This window comes from Onychostruthus taczanowskii, unplaced genomic scaffold, assembly GCF_017590055.1.
Source record: "Onychostruthus taczanowskii isolate IOZ18803 unplaced genomic scaffold, ASM1759005v1 scaffold84, whole genome shotgun sequence".
NCBI lineage: Eukaryota > Metazoa > Chordata > Aves > Passeriformes > Passeridae > Onychostruthus > Onychostruthus taczanowskii.
In genome coordinates this window covers 2,286,775-2,301,234 of record NW_024506332.1, presented here as the reverse complement: position 1 = coordinate 2,301,234, position 14,460 = coordinate 2,286,775, and the positions used below count along the sequence as shown (strand labels likewise).

The 14,460-nt window shown below is 59.0% G+C and overlaps 1 protein-coding gene across 2 annotated transcripts; it reads right to left on the bottom strand.

The window, feature by feature from the left end:
- Positions 1 to 1,974: 1,974 nt before the first annotated feature.
- Positions 1,975 to 6,249, bottom strand: EIF4EBP1 (eukaryotic translation initiation factor 4E binding protein 1). Of its 2 annotated transcripts, none has more exons than XM_041424925.1 (3): positions 6,017 to 6,249; positions 3,398 to 3,568; positions 1,975 to 2,305 (listed from the first exon to the last, which is right to left on the bottom strand). In XM_041424925.1, exons 1-3 carry the CDS (start codon positions 6,162 to 6,164, stop codon positions 2,271 to 2,273), a joined length of 354 nt encoding a protein of 117 aa, XP_041280859.1. In that variant the 5' UTR covers positions 6,165 to 6,249; the 3' UTR covers positions 1,975 to 2,270. The 2 variants fall into 2 exon arrangements, with proteins under 2 accessions (XP_041280859.1, XP_041280860.1); XM_041424926.1 differs by having other exon boundaries at positions 1,975 to 2,302.
- Positions 6,250 to 14,460: the final 8,211 nt, after the last annotated feature.

The window sequence follows — 14,460 nt, the reverse complement described above, 5'->3', positions numbered from 1 at the left end:
AGGACCCCGGTCACACCTGGCCAGGTGTTTCACAGGGTTTCCTCCCTCCCTCTGGATTATCGGTGGGGAGGCACCTGGCGCTTTGATGCTCCCAGATCTGCATAAGCGGCAGATACCGATGCAAAGCTGCCAAAGCTGCCGGGACACAGACAAAGCATTAACACCTCCAGCACGTGTTACCTCTCCTACAGGTGGCAGGAATGGCATTTAAGAGCATTACCTGCAATACCTGACACCCCCAAAAACCAGGCAGCCACTTCTGTACCGGCACCAAAGCCCAACACCACAAGGCTCCTGCTCCAACAGCCATGGTTGGTCAAGGCTGAAATCAGCTCATTGCTCCCCAAAACTGCTTGGATGTGCAGGGATGAGCTTGGGATGGTGCCTCAGGGGACCCCAAAACTGCCTGGATGTGCAGCTTGGGATGGCACCTCAGGGGACCCCAAAACTGCCCGGATGTGCAGCTTGGGATGGCACCTCAGGGACCCCAAAACTGCCTGGATGTGAAGTTTGGGATGGTGCCTTAGGGCATCCCAAAGCTGCTTGGATGTGCATCTTGGGATGGCACCTCAGGGATCCCAAAACTGCTTGGACATGCAGCCTCAGCTTGGGATGGCACCTCAGGGATCCAAGGCCACACAGGGTCACCAGCATCATGTGTCCCTCCAACCCCACAGTCCTGGGTGACACAGGGACACAGCCCAGGTCACGGAGGGTGACACCCCACCCTGGTGAAGGAAACCTGCTCTCCATCAATCCAACTCTCCCCATAAATCCACAGCAGAGCAGGAATTCCCCATTTTGGCTGGGACAGCAGGAGAAGCCCCAGCACAAGCACAGGGACTCATCCCTGCAGGGCCTGGCAGCCTGTCAGGGCTATTTCAGTCTTCCCCTCAATAGGGGAACTTTGGGGAAATTACCATCAACATGGGAAGTTTTCCTAAACCAAAAACTGCAGCTGCTCCACAGCACTGCCATTTTAAACCAAAACCACCGATTTAGCACAGAAAAAAAGTCAATCCCAGCTGCAGCAGCTCCTCTCTAAACCATCCTCAGAACCTAACTGGTGCAGCTGAGGCTGATAAGTCACACCTGAGGGCAATAAATTCGGATTTGTTCCCATTAAGATTTCAGGGAAACCCTTAAATCTTATCTTAGAGAAATGCAGGTTTATCTGCAGCAATTGCTTTGTTCTGTTACTCATTATGGAGGGTTTGCATATCATTATGTCACCGCTGAGCATCATTAGCAGATATTTAAATGCTATCTGCCTAACCTGATGTGCACAGACACTCCCTGTGGTTTGGGAAGTCTGAAGTTCAGGCCCTGTCCATAAGGATTCTCCTCCTGTGAGGTGGCCTCCACCCCCAGCAGTAACAGCGATGTGTCTTACAGACTGTCCACACCACATTTATCAAACCTCACTGAGGCTAAAAATGAAGATATTTGCCCTGGGGACCCAAACTGGACCTTCCCACAGCAAAATGAACTTTCTCTGACGAAAATTCCCCTCTCAAACCCAGACAGACTTTGTTTCTAACCCTCTTCCCCAAAGCTCTTCTCCCTGCCCACCACAAGATGAAAAAGAGAAGCAAGGGTAAAGCAGCAGGGAAATTCCACCATGGATCACAAACCCAGGCAAGCACACGCCAGAAAGAATTGCAGTGGCAAAGCTGGAGGCTCCTTCCCCTCCCTGGCAGGGCAGAAGGGAGCTCAGTCAGGAGCCCTCCAAGAGCCTGCAGCTGAACTGACCCCAAATATCCCACCTGCAGCCTGAGCCTGGCAGGCACTAGGACACAACTTGTGACAGAGCCTTGTGGAAGCACTCAGGGGACAGTTTTTGTCTATTCTGGGGGCAGATTTGGCAGACCAAAACTTCCCCCGGGGACCAGGGATGCTTGGCCCAGCCTCAGCACCATTTAACACCTCAGGTCAGCAGTTTCTTGCTGGAAAAAGGGACAGAAACCACATTTATTGCATTCATCTCCACACCAGGAGACTCCACATGATTTATTTCTCCCTTATATTGCATTTCTGTTACTGTTACAGTATTAAAATGATTAACAAAAGCAGAAAACTGGAACCAAAACCAAGGGGGGAGAGTGTCTCCTGCAGCACCCCGAGGCCTGGCCCCTGGAACAGGACACGCTCTGCTCTCCTGAGGGAATCTGCCTTTCCCAGAGCAGGAAGGCACTCAAGGCATGGGCTGGTGGGAATCCTCCAGACAAGTCCTGGTGCTTCACTGGATCAGCACTCTCCAGGCAGGTGTGTTAGATGTCCATGTCAAACTGCTCTTCCTCACCTGCTGGGAGGGATAAAACCACGGGTGAGGCCCCAGAGTTGCACATTAAACAGCAAAGGTTTCAGTGAAGGAGTGGCCGGCAGCTGTGCTTCAGAAATGGGGTAGTTTGGGCTTAAAAGCTGCATTCAGGGGTCAGGGTTGGTGTGAAAATCATCTTGTGAAGCTCTGGTAAATGTGCCACTGCTGGGGCATCTCCCCCAGACATACCAGAGCAAATGCCCTTTAAATAATTGATTCTTACCCCTGGATTTCCTCGTCACAAGGAATGGAAAGAACCATGCTGAGGACAGGAGCCAGCCTGGCACATTTCACACCCGTTAGCCCAAGGGCTGCTCCCACAGCCTGACAGGCAGGAGCTGCTCCTGAGGACAGGGATTCTCTGGCAGTCACAGCCCAGCACCCAGCCTGCATTTCAGGGACTCCTGTGAGCCACTTCAGGTCACAGCAGTGTGTCAGGCACGAGGCAATCCTCACTCTGGAAAGGTTTTACTTGCAGCAAGCACACAAAAAGAGCCTTTGGATCTTTATTTTTAGAGAGAAGATAAATACTTGCACTTGGTAGGTTGGGGTTGCATCAAGAAATAACCTCAAATAACTTTAAAAACAATTCTTTAAGGGCAACATTGGCTTGTGTTGTTGCAGCAGGGCCTCAGAGAAGTGTCCCTGTCATACCAGGGACAGAAACAGGCAAGAGAAATTTACCACTCAGGCTGATATTAAAAACCCAAGTAAATCCTGCTCTGAATTGTAACTTGAAACTCCAGCAGCTGCAGCACGGCCCAGCTCAGGGAGAGGCAGCAGCAGCTGCCCCTCTGCTTTCCACAGGGCTCCTCACCCAACAGCAGCTTCCCAAACGCTGAATTAATGGGAATCATATCAAATTACACCTAAAAACTGCCAAAGTCACATTGCTGGGGCCCACAGCAGGATCAAACTGCGAGACCCTCGTTACCCTGTGACTTTCCAAGAAGTCACTGGAGAATTGATCACGTTTCCTGGGAACCTCCTGGCTCCATTCCAGCTCTGGAACTTCTAGGAACCAGCAGAGCCCCTCAGAGGCTGTTGGGGCTTTGGGGTTCTGCTGTCTGCACTCACCTGCGCTCACTTTCTCCTCACAGTTCTGCACGTGGTGGTTTTCAAGCTTCAGCTCCTCCACGCTGGGGCTGGTGACTCCTGGAATGTCGGGAAGGTCGGAGGGAGGGGTTTTGGCACCCGGAGAATTGCGGCATTCCATCAAGAACTTTCGGTCGTAAATGATCCTGGTACCTGGGGGGACAGAACACGCTCAGCCCTCCCTGCCCAGGGCAGGCAACTCCATCATCTTTAAGGTCCCTTACAGCCCAAAACTCAGGGATTGGATATTTAAGTGATAATTGTGATGCAGCACTTCAGTCTGGGTTAACTCACCAGAATTCCGGGTGCGCTGACGCTGTACCTCCACTAAAGGTGACACATCAGGCACCCAAACTCTGCCCCGAGGCAGCACAGGGCTCCAAACCCCGGGCAGGGGCTGGAAGCAGCAGATCCAGCCCCTTCCACCTCGCTCAAGGTCGCACCAGCCCACAGAGCAAACAGAAAACTGAATTTAATTCCCACTCATGGCCAGAAGCGGGGCTGAAAGCTGCAGGTGGACACACAGCAGGGGACAGGGCAGGACAGGGCTGTCCCTCTGAGCTCTGCCCAGCAGGAATTCCTGCAAGGACACTTCCCTTGGCACAGCAGCACTTACACACACCTTGCTCAGGGTTTACACTGATGGTTAATGCTCCAAAGCTTAACCAGCTCCAGCCAACCACGCTGAGCCTCCAGGCATGGATTTCTAGGAACACCACTGAACACCCTGTTCCTCGTAAAGGAATTTCATGGAAACAGCTCAAAAACCACAGGCAGAAAAGGGATCCCTCCAAACAGCCCACAGCCTTAACCCAGCAAGTGCTGGAAAACAGTGTCTGCTTCCCAAAGGAGGCTGCACACCCCTCTGGATTAGGTGTGTCCTGCTCTGCTCCCCTTCCAGCCAGAGGGAAAGGGACTTGTCCTTGTGCCCTCCCCAAAAGCGTTAACTAAAGTACACACGTGTGGGCAAACAGCTCCTGCCACCATCTGTCCCAGAACAACCAGCTCCCTTTGGTTTGAGCACTGTAAATATCCAATAAATACATAAAACAACACGTCCAGCAGCTGTGTTCCTAGGGACTTCTGCCAGGGAGTTCTCAAAACACCGAAAAACTTTTCACTGACGATTCTGAACTCCAGTTCTTTCGGGAGGAGGATCCATCCCTACAATCAGCTGGCTGGGAGAGGAGTGTTAAATTCCTGGGAATCTCCAGGAGGAGAACAGGGATTCCTGGAACTGCAGCTCTGTACCAGCACTGGGAGCACGGAGCTTCCACCTTCCTCCAACAGCCTCATGCCCAGAGCTCCTGAAAGCCAGGGGGATGTGGCCAGGAGGAGCAGGACACCCTGGGCAGGCTGTCACATCTCCTGCAGCCACCCAGAGCCGCGTTCAGCAGGAAAAGCCACACACCAGGGGCTGCTCTGCTCCCTGCCAGCCCCTCAGGACAGACACACATCCCCCTGTCTGTCCTCCAGCAGCTCTGAGTCCTTTCTCCCGTCAGCAGGGCCGGGCAGCACACGGTGTCCCCAGCACGGTGTCCCCAGCACGGGACACGGTGTCCCCGGGAGCTGCCAGGTGGGCACACCCTGGGCACAAACACCCAGGAACTCCCCGGGGACAAAGGGTTGACAGCCCCGGAGGGCTCATTACTGCGTGCCGCTAATTGCTCATCTCATTTCTGCCGCGCTAATTGCTCATCTCATTTCTGCCGGTTACTCACGGCTGGGGAAGGCTCCCGCACCTCGCCGTGGCTCCTGCAGGAGCTGCTGGAGCCTTCAGCGATTTGCCGCTTCCAGAGGAGGGAAAGCCCGGCCAAAACAAGCCCAAAGCCCGGCTCTTGAGTCAGCAGTGTCACTTCCCCTTGTCCCCGCGTTTTAACCCCTGCAACCCCGCGGGACCAGCAAGCCCTCCGTGCCCTGGCACGCTTTGTTCTCCTGGCTTCACCGCTCCTGCTGCTGGCACCCAGCCAGGCAGGGATGCAGCGATCGGCACCGGGGGGGATTCTACAAGGCGTGGAAAGAAAATCGTCCCAGGATCACCCCAAAGCTGGAACTGCCCACACCGCCCCTGTGCCACCACCCGGAGCCGCGGCCACTTCTGTGTCAAAAATGAACGCCCAAAAGGGATGGGGACACAAGAAGAACCCTTGGCACAATCAGTTTATTTCTCTTACTTGAGGACAAGTCCCTGCATGTTCCTGTCCTGGCGGCTCTGCCCAGGACAGCAAAGAGGGAACGAGCCCGTGGCAGCAGCAGAGCTCTGTGCCTCCACAATTTGGGGTTGGAAATAAAGAAAAAAGCCCCGGGGATTGCTGGCCGCCAGGAAAAACAGCAAACATTAGAGATTAGAATTAATCAGTAACCACGGCGAGGCCGAGGCTGCTCCCCGCGAGGCTCCCGAGGCGAGTTCCCCAGCACGGCCCCCGGGCAGGCGCTGTCCGCCCGTCCCGGTCCCCAAACCTCCCCCGAGCCCCGGCACCGGGCGGCGGCTCCCGCTCCCTGTCCCGGGACGGGACGGCAGCGCTCCCCCGCGCCTGCAAGCCCGTGCTCAAACCGAGCCCTCCCTCGCTCCCCGCTCTCCCCCGGCGGCCCGGCGCTCACCGCCCGGCGTGGTCCCGAACACGGTGCCCCCCGGCGTGGTGCTGTAGTCGCCGGGCGGCAGCGGGGCCCCGTCGGGCAGGGCGAGGCACTTTCCGGGGCCCGGGATGTCGCGACTGGGCGTCTGCCCGTGGCAGCAGCGGCCCGACATGACGGGACCGGCAGCGCGACCGGGAGCAGCACCGGCGCTGCCGCCGCCGCCCGCCCGCCGCTTCCGGCACGGGCCACGCCCCCTTCCGCCGCGGGAACGGGAGTGGGCGGGGCTGGGAATGGGAGGATTTAAAACCTCACACATACAGTGGGCGGGGTTTAGTCAGTGAGGGCGTGGTTATGCTAATAACATGGATCCCTGTAGGGGCGGGGTTTAATCCGGACGGGGCGGGGCTTAGCGCTAGATGGGCGGGGTCTGGGTGGGACCCCAGACGGGTCCCCCTTTTTTCCCCTTTTTCTCCCATTTTCTCCCATTTATTTTCTCTCATTTTTTCTCCCGTTTATTTTCTCCCGTTTATTTTCTCCCTTTTTAATTTTTCTCCCGTTTTCTGCCGTTTATTTTCTCCCTTTTTCTCCCATTTATATTCTCCCTTTTTCACCCATTTATTTTCTCCCATTTTCTCCCATTTATTTTCTCTCATTTTTTCTCCCGTTTATTTTCTCCCGTTTATTTTCTCCCTTTTTAATTTTTCTCCCGTTTTCTGCCGTTTATTTTCTCCCTTTTTCTCCCATTTATATTCTCCCTTTTTCACCCATTTATTTTCTCCCATTTTCTCCCATTTATTTTCTCTCTTTTTTTTCCCCCGTTTATTTTCTCCAGTTTATTTTCTCCCATTTTCTCCCATTTTTCTCCCATTTTCTCCCCTTTCCCCCCCGAGTCACCCCCAGCCTGTGTCCCCGCTTTTGGGGGTCGCGCTTCCCGGTGCGGTGGGCGCTTCTCCCGGCGGGGACCCCGCGGAGCCCCGGGGGCGTTGGCGGCGCTGCCCTCCGTGCCCTGCCCTAGCCGCGCTGGGAGGTCCGGGCGCTGCCTGGGAACGCCGCGGGGACAGATGTCTGTCTGTCTGTCTGTCTGTCCGGCCGCCCCCATCCCAAATGGCTCTGCCTCCCCCGAGGACAAACGCGGGAGGGAGCCGGGGAGGGGGGCCACACACGGCCCCGGCGCCCCCCACGCCGTGCCCCCGGGGGCGCTCCGGTGGGAAATAGGGTTTGTCTCAATTCTGTATTAAAGAGAAGATCTAAAGAGCAGCGGTAGGACCCCCGGGCTGGGCAGGGGGAGGCTGAGGAACCCATGGATGAAACCTGGCGTGAAGCCCCTCCGGGCATCCTTGGGACCACCGTGCTCACGGGTACCCTCTGGAAAAGCCCTCCATCGTTCCCTGCTCCCCGGCCGCGGCCACAGAGCTCTGCCGGCCCTCACCGGACACCGGCCCGGTGCTGACATCTGCTGACGGCCGGGATGCCGGGCACCGGGCTGCGTTCCAGCACGGATGCCGGCAGATGCCAGCAGCGTTCCGCCTGTGCCGCAGCACCGCGGGGTCACCGAGGCTGCGGCGGGACTGTCCCCGAGCCGGGGCGGCGGTGGTGGGACACAGCAACCCCGGCCCCGGCTCCAACAGATGGAGCTCGGCAGCCACGCTCGGCTCCGGACCGCAGCCCCGGGGCAGCCTCGTCCCGCGGGGCCGCGGTCCCGCCCCGGGGTCCTGCGGGTCCCCGGGGGTCGGTGAGAGCTCTGCGGGGCAGCATTTCGGTGTCCAGGGCAGTGGTGTCCTGCCAGGATGGGAATGGGCACGGCTGTTTGTGCCCCCAAGCTCCTGTGGGACCCCAGGCAGGCTGCGGTGTCCCCAAGCTCCTGTGGGACCCCAGACAGGCTGCGGTGTCCCCAAGGTCCTTTGGGACCCCAGGCAGGCTGCAGTGTCCCCAAGGTCCTTTGGGACCCCAGGCAGGCTGCGGTGTCCCCAAGAACCCCCCCGGGGCCCAGGCAGGCTGCGGTGCCAGGCAGGCAGCCCTCGCCCTGTGCCAGCTGCTGAATCGATTAGTGGGCACTGGGGCAGGAAAACAACATTTCCTGCATGGAATGACATCAGCAGTGACCCCCAACCCAGAGAGGCGGCCGCTGCCATTTCCTCCTCCTCCTGCTGCTGGAGAACGGGCCGTTGTGGGGTCAGGGACCGGGGAAGGTCAGGGTTGGTCAGGGTTTAGGGCACATCCTGGCTGGGGCAGAGCAGGGCCAGCCCTACCGTGGTGTCACCCTTAGTGCTCCCGGCAGCACACGGGGACAGGGACGGGGACAGGGACAAGGACAGGGATCCTCCTGCCCCTGACAAGAGCTCCAGCTGCCCGGGAGCTGCCTGCAGGCAGGGAAGAGAGGTTGGGTGCTATCCCAGCCACAGCACCAGCACCCTCCGGTTACAGAGTGTTCCTCTCCAGGGCATTTTATCTGCCCATTCCACGGGCAGCTCCCCGGGCTGGAAAGCCCTTTGTCATCCTCATGTGATACGGAGTTATCGCATTATTGCCTTCTAAATCGGGAGCAGAAGTGCTCTCCGAGGTGTCCGTCCCTCAGCAGCCCTGCCTTTGGTCCTGACCTGCTTTGGATCCCTGCGAGCTGAGCAGGGCTGCCTCTGGGGGAGGATTCACTCCGCTGGCAGGTCCTGGGGAAGAAAATGTGGTTTATCAGTCATGAAACGCCCCTGTCCCCGGAGTGGGAGCAGCCCTGGGGATGGCAGCAGGGGCTGGGGGCCATCACTGGCCCTGCCACGGCCGGCCCCACCTGCACTGGACTGTGATTTCGGGATTTGCTGGACAGGAAGCCAACAACCCGAGGGAAGGAAAAACTCCTGCCTGGCGCGCTGGCAGCTTTCATCTCTCCCCATCCATCACCTCCCGTCTGGGTGGCTCCCCCGCGGGAAGGCTCATCCCCAGCCCCCTCCTCACCCCACCCCTCCCACGGACCCCAGTGCAGCCCCGTGAAGGACGGGATGACGATGGACCCCCAGGGCAGCGAGGATGTCCCGGTGCCGCGGCATTTCCACCCCATCCCTCGGTGTTTACATTCCCCTCCGATGGCGGTGGCGATAAGGACAGACCCGGACGAAGCCACATCCCCGCTGCCCGCCCGAGGGCTGCTCGTGCAGATAAAGGTTGCCCCATAAACAAGCCCATCCTGCCTTTGGGAAGGGCATCTCCGCTGGCCCCAGCCCTGGGCAGGAAACCCTGACTGGGACGCCCCCCGGCATTGCTGGGGGTGCTCAGCACCCCAAAAAGCAGCCCCGGGATATGTTCTTTGGGTCTGGAAACACGGGATTCACCGTGGTACCCATGGCCAGAGCCAGGGAGGGAGCGTTTGACTCTTCCTCCTCCTCTTCCTCCTTCTCCCCCTCGTTGTTGCTGGTTTTGTCCCTGCAGACATCGGGCTGGGAGCAAGCACAGCCTGGTGCCAGCCCCAGGAGGGGACGTGGGGGCTGGGGAGCAGGGATGGGCGCTGCTGGGCACAGCTTTGGCACAGGGTGCCTGGCATGCAGGGGCAGAGGAGGGGCAGGGGGAGGTCTGGGTGGTCACTGGCAGCTTGGCCAGTGTCCCGTGGTGTGGCTGGGCTGGCAGGCAGCTCCACGTGGGGCTGCTGGCCCTCGTTCCCTCATCCCTGCCAGCTTCCCCCAAGCGGGGCTGGACCCTCTCCCGCCCACCCTGCCTTGGGGGAGCTGGGAATGCCACATGGATGCTCCTCTCTCCCTGTGAAAGCTCAGCTCTCTTTGGAGCACAGCCTGGTGCCAGCCCCAGGAGGGGACGTGGGGGCTGGGGAGCAGGGATGGGCGCTGCTGGGCACAGCTTTGGCACAGGGTGCCTGGCATGCAGGGGCAGAGGAGGGGCAGGGGGAGGTCTGGGTGGTCACTGGCAGCTTGGCCAGTGTCCCGTGGTGTGGCTGGGCTGGCAGGCAGCTCCACGTGGGGCTGCTGGCCCTCGCTCCCTCATCCCTGCCAGCTTCCCCCGAGCGGGGCTGGACCCTCTCCCGCCCACCCTGCCTTGGGGGAGCTGGGAATGCCGCATGGATGCTCCTCTCTCCCTGGGAAAGCCCTGCCTGAAAGCTCAGCTCTCTCTGAGGTCATTTCTGTTGTTTTTTCATGATACTTCCCACATTTTTTTGTGAAATCTGCACCCGTGTTATTGCAAACTTCTCCCTCCTTCCCCCAGCCCAGTTTGCTTTAGCAACAGCTGAAAGAAAACCAGAAACAACAGGAAAGGAGCTGCGAAAACATCTGTCAAGCCTTTGTGGTCCTGATGGCAGCATGAGGACTGTCCCTTCTCCGGCAGCTGGAGGGAGATGGGAGCTGTCAGAAATGGAAGCTGCAAGGTTTGATAAAAATGTCAGAAATTGGGAATAACTGCTGCAGGCACTGCCCTGCTGCTGCCGCAGGCTTTTCTCTCAGCAACGCAGGAAAGAAAACAGCTTTACTGTGATTTCTTTTTAAATTCGAAACCGTAATTGTTCAGGGATCTGGGGGGCAGGAGCGGGACCTGCCGTTGCCTTAGCGCAGCCTTTGCCACTGGCTGGCTTTCAGGACCTCGGTGCCCCTTTCCCTCATTCTCCCGGTGCTGCCGTGGCTCGGGAAGAGCTGCGGGGCTGTGCCTGCTCTCAGGCTGCCTGCTCCGGGCAGGGCAGGTCAGGATGGCCCCGGGGCAGACCCGTGCCTTCCTCTGCTGCCCTCTGAAGCCACGCCCGAGCCGCATTCTCCATCGCAGGTTTCCCACCCCTCACCCCCAGCTGTTCACCCCGGGGTGCTCCAGGCGAGGAGGGGGATCCCAGCAGCCCTGCCCGGCCCCTGAAGGGCAGCACGGCTCCTTCCTCCTTCCGAGCTGTGTGTCCGTGGGGCAAACCACGCTGGACAAACAGGCAGAGAGCGACCTCAGCCCCGGCTGGGCCGGCTCCGACCTCCGGGTGCCTCTTTCATCACCATCGAGGCAGGATCTCCCAGGAGCTTCGCCTGGAAAACAGGATGTGCGTGTTGGAGACGTGGGAGCTCGGAGCCCCTGGGATGCCCGGCTCAGCCCGGGTTGGGGTGGCAGAGCCGGGGGGGGGCACAGGGATCGTGCCACTGGGTGATGGGGGAGCTGTGCTGGGGCAGCAGCCGGCTCAGGGGAGCTCCAGATGTACAACAGGGTCTGAAGATGCACAGATACACAGCACAGACCCTGCCTGAGCCCTGCAAATGTGGGGTACACACTGTCTGTGGGATATTTGCCTCGGGATATTGAGCGTGCCCATGAAACAGCATATTTTTATCATTTTTTATTATTCTGACACAGAGGTTTTTCCCTTCCTGCACAAGCCCTGGCTGACTGCTGCAGCTCCCAGAGCCGTGCCCGCCTTTGCCAGGGGAGGAGGGTTTATATGAGGGCCTGAGTTTATGTGGAGCTTCCTGCAGGCTTCCTGGGACAGGCAGTACCCAGGGGTTAAAGCTTCATCACAGCCTGTTTATGTGCTGACAAGGAAATGTGGTGACAGAGAATCCCAAACAACTTCAAAGCAAGATTTGTGGATCTGATATGGAAAGCATTCTGCAAGTCCAGGGGAGTCTGTCACTTCTGTGGGGACACAGCTGGGGCAGACCCATTCCCAAAGCCCAGCCTGGCCCTGTGCCCACCCCAGCGAGCCCAGAGCTGCCACCCTGGGAGGGGAATTTGGGTAAAGTGGTGCTCCTTGGCACCTCCTCAGGCAGAGCATCCCATGGCCCTCATCCATGTCCTGTGCTGTCCTCCCTTGGGATGGGCAGGTGAAAACCCTTGAGTGTGGCACTTTGGTGCCATTCCCTGCTGCACTGGGGCTGGTTTTGGACCCTGTGCTGCTTTGGGAGGCTGAGGAGGCTGAGGCAGAGGGGAGAGGGGGACTCTGGTGTCCCCACAGTTGGTGTGGCCACGAGCAGTGGCAGCACTGTGACTCCAGCGTGTGATGGGTTTATCTCCTGTCCTGTACCAGCCAGTATGCAGCCACATGCCAGGGAGGGAGCGAGTTCTCAGCTATAAAAAGCTTTTGTTTTATCCATAGCTGCTACTTGAGCTCTCACCCCTCACTCTCTGGGACCAAGCAGAGCCCGTGTGCCCTCAGATGTGTCTGGGATCAGCTCAGGCATCTGTTTCCTCTCTCCAAACACATCCGTGGGCACCAGGAACTCCATGTGCTGCCCAGCAAGGAGAAGTCTGCTCCCTTCATCCCAGCCCTCCCCAAGCAGGGATCTCCCCTAATTGATTCAGATTCTCTGTGTGTAAAATGTATTTTTAAATACCCATTGTTTATTCTGCAGCAACAGCCAAAGGAGCTGCTCTGATCCATGGTATAAACATATTTTCCCAGAGTTTTCTAAACAACCCTTGACCCGTTGGCTTCCTGTGGCGTTTTGCCAGGCTGGCTCTGCCTCCCCACTGCCAGTGTCCGTGCAGGTAGAGCCAAGCCAAAGGTCCTGGAGGGTGGCAGGGATGGGAAAGGGAACAGGGTGCTTCCCCTGGTGCCAGCCCCAGGCTGGACAGCCTCCATCCCTGTGGGGGCTTGGATCAAAGTTCTGGAGCAGCAGGGATGGGAGTGAGGGCTGGGTAAGACCCAGCACCTCTGTGCTTCAGCTTTTCCAGCTGTAAAAGTGGGACAAAGATATGGAGCCACGTTACTTCCCCGGCGGGGAGGAAAGCCTGGGGCTCTGCCTTCCCCTCCCCAGCCCCGCCCGGTCCCCGGGAGCGGGGCAGGGCATCGAGCCCTCCTGTCGGGGGCTGGCCCTGCTCTGAGCTCCAGAGAGAAGCCGTCAGGACCGGGGCTGGATGCCTGCTTGGCCCCTCGGGAGCGCCTGGCTGTCTGTCCTGCTGTGGGCAGTGTGTCTGTCCGTGGCTGGGAGCGCAGGGGGAGCTCCCTGCTGGGCACGGCAGGGTGAGGAAGGCCAGGAAATGCCATAGGGATTGCCAGGAAAACAGGCTGTAAGATGCCCAGGGATGAGTCTGGCAGCACAGAGCCCAGCCCTGCAGGGCAGCTGGGGCTGCCAGGGAAATGGAGGCAGGGATGGAAGAGGAGGTGAGGATGGGAAGCAGAGGATGGAAAGCCTAGGGAGGGGTGGGAAGCCAGCAGCCCCTGGTCACTCCAGGGGGGTGGCAGAGCTGGACATCCTGCCCCATGGCTGGCCCTTGGTGACTCCCCACAGCCCTCATCACCAGGGACAATCCCACGGGTGCTCCTGCTTTGCTTTGAGACCCAAAGCCAGCCCTGAGTGCCAGTGTCCCCTGGAGCAGCTGTGCAGCCACACACGACAGCCTCCCTGCCGGCTGTGTGTGTGCCAGGGGCCGTTCTGGGCCAGCACAAAGTGCCCTGTGAACAGCAATTTCCAGCTCGCTCCCAGCCAGCAGCAAAGCCCAGGGCTGGGAGCTGAGTGAGATTGATCAAGCCCTTGGCTGAGGGCTCTAAAAATCCAAAACAGCCTTGTAAAGATGAAGCTCGTAAAACCAGGACTCTGCTTTCGTAGCTCATGAATGGGAAGAAATGCCAACCAGATCGTTTTTACACATATTTTTTCCGTCTTTGTCAACATTCCCCCATTTGGCTGAGATTTCAAACTGCCGCATTTGGAGACCGCCTGTCTTAGAAGTTCCAGTATTTGTATAAATAACTGATAGGGAAAGATGATCCACTCTGGAGTCTGCCCAGGGGCCCTGGGAACTGTGCTGGGGCTGTGGAGCCTCCCAGAGTTTGGGTGGTTCTCCAGTGCCAAGTGAGCGGGGCAGGAAGTGTGGGTGGGGGTCTCCAAACACCAGCACCCACCCAAATTCAGGAAGGGGAGCAAGAAAGGTCTCCTCCATCCACTGGGAAGGAGGCTCAGGCAATAATGGTGGGAGTGAAGTGATGATTGTGGCTCTGAGTGTCACCTGGGCTGTCACCTTGCCAGCCCTGTGCTGATGTCGGGGTGGGGGATGACAGGGGTGTCACTGTCCCCACCAGGGACAGTCTGTCCTGCCCGGGGAGAGTCTGAGCACAGCGAGGGGTGCACGGAGAGGGGCACGTGGGGCAGGGCATGGTGAGGGCAGCACAGAGGGCTGAGGGCTCATGGGGAAGGACAGGAACGGGATGGTGTGGGGTGCGTGGAGAACAGGGACAGACGTGTGGCACTGGGGACTCAGAGGGCACAGGGATGGGATGGAGAGCACGGGGAAGGGCGGGAGAGCACGGCGAGGGGCTGAGATGTCCGGCGGGGATGCCGGGGGGGAGCGGGGCGGGCCTGGGCAGCGCGTCCGGGGGGAGGAGGTGCCGCCGCTCGCTCCCATTCCCTCGCCCTCCGGAGCGAGCAGCCCGGGGCCGCCCCGCGCCTTTAAAGGCTCCTCCTCCGGCGCGGAGGGGACCCGGCCCCGCCGGTCCGGCCCGAGGGCTGCGCCGGGAGCGCGGCGGGGAGCGCACGGCGGGGCGCGGGGCCGGTGCCCCCAGCCCGGCCGAG

Coding starts and splice junctions, on each gene's coding strand:
- EIF4EBP1 (XM_041424925.1), bottom strand. CDS start 6,164: ATGTCGGGCCGCTGCTGCCACGGGCAGACGCCCAGTCGCGACATCCCG. Junction 3,569..6,016: donor GTTCGGGACCACGCCGGGCG/GTGAGCGCCGGG, acceptor CTGTCCCCCCAG/GTACCAGGATCATTTACGAC. Junction 2,306..3,397: donor TGAGGAGAAAGTGAGCGCAG/GTGAGTGCAGAC, acceptor TATCCCTCCCAG/CAGGTGAGGAAGAGCAGTTT.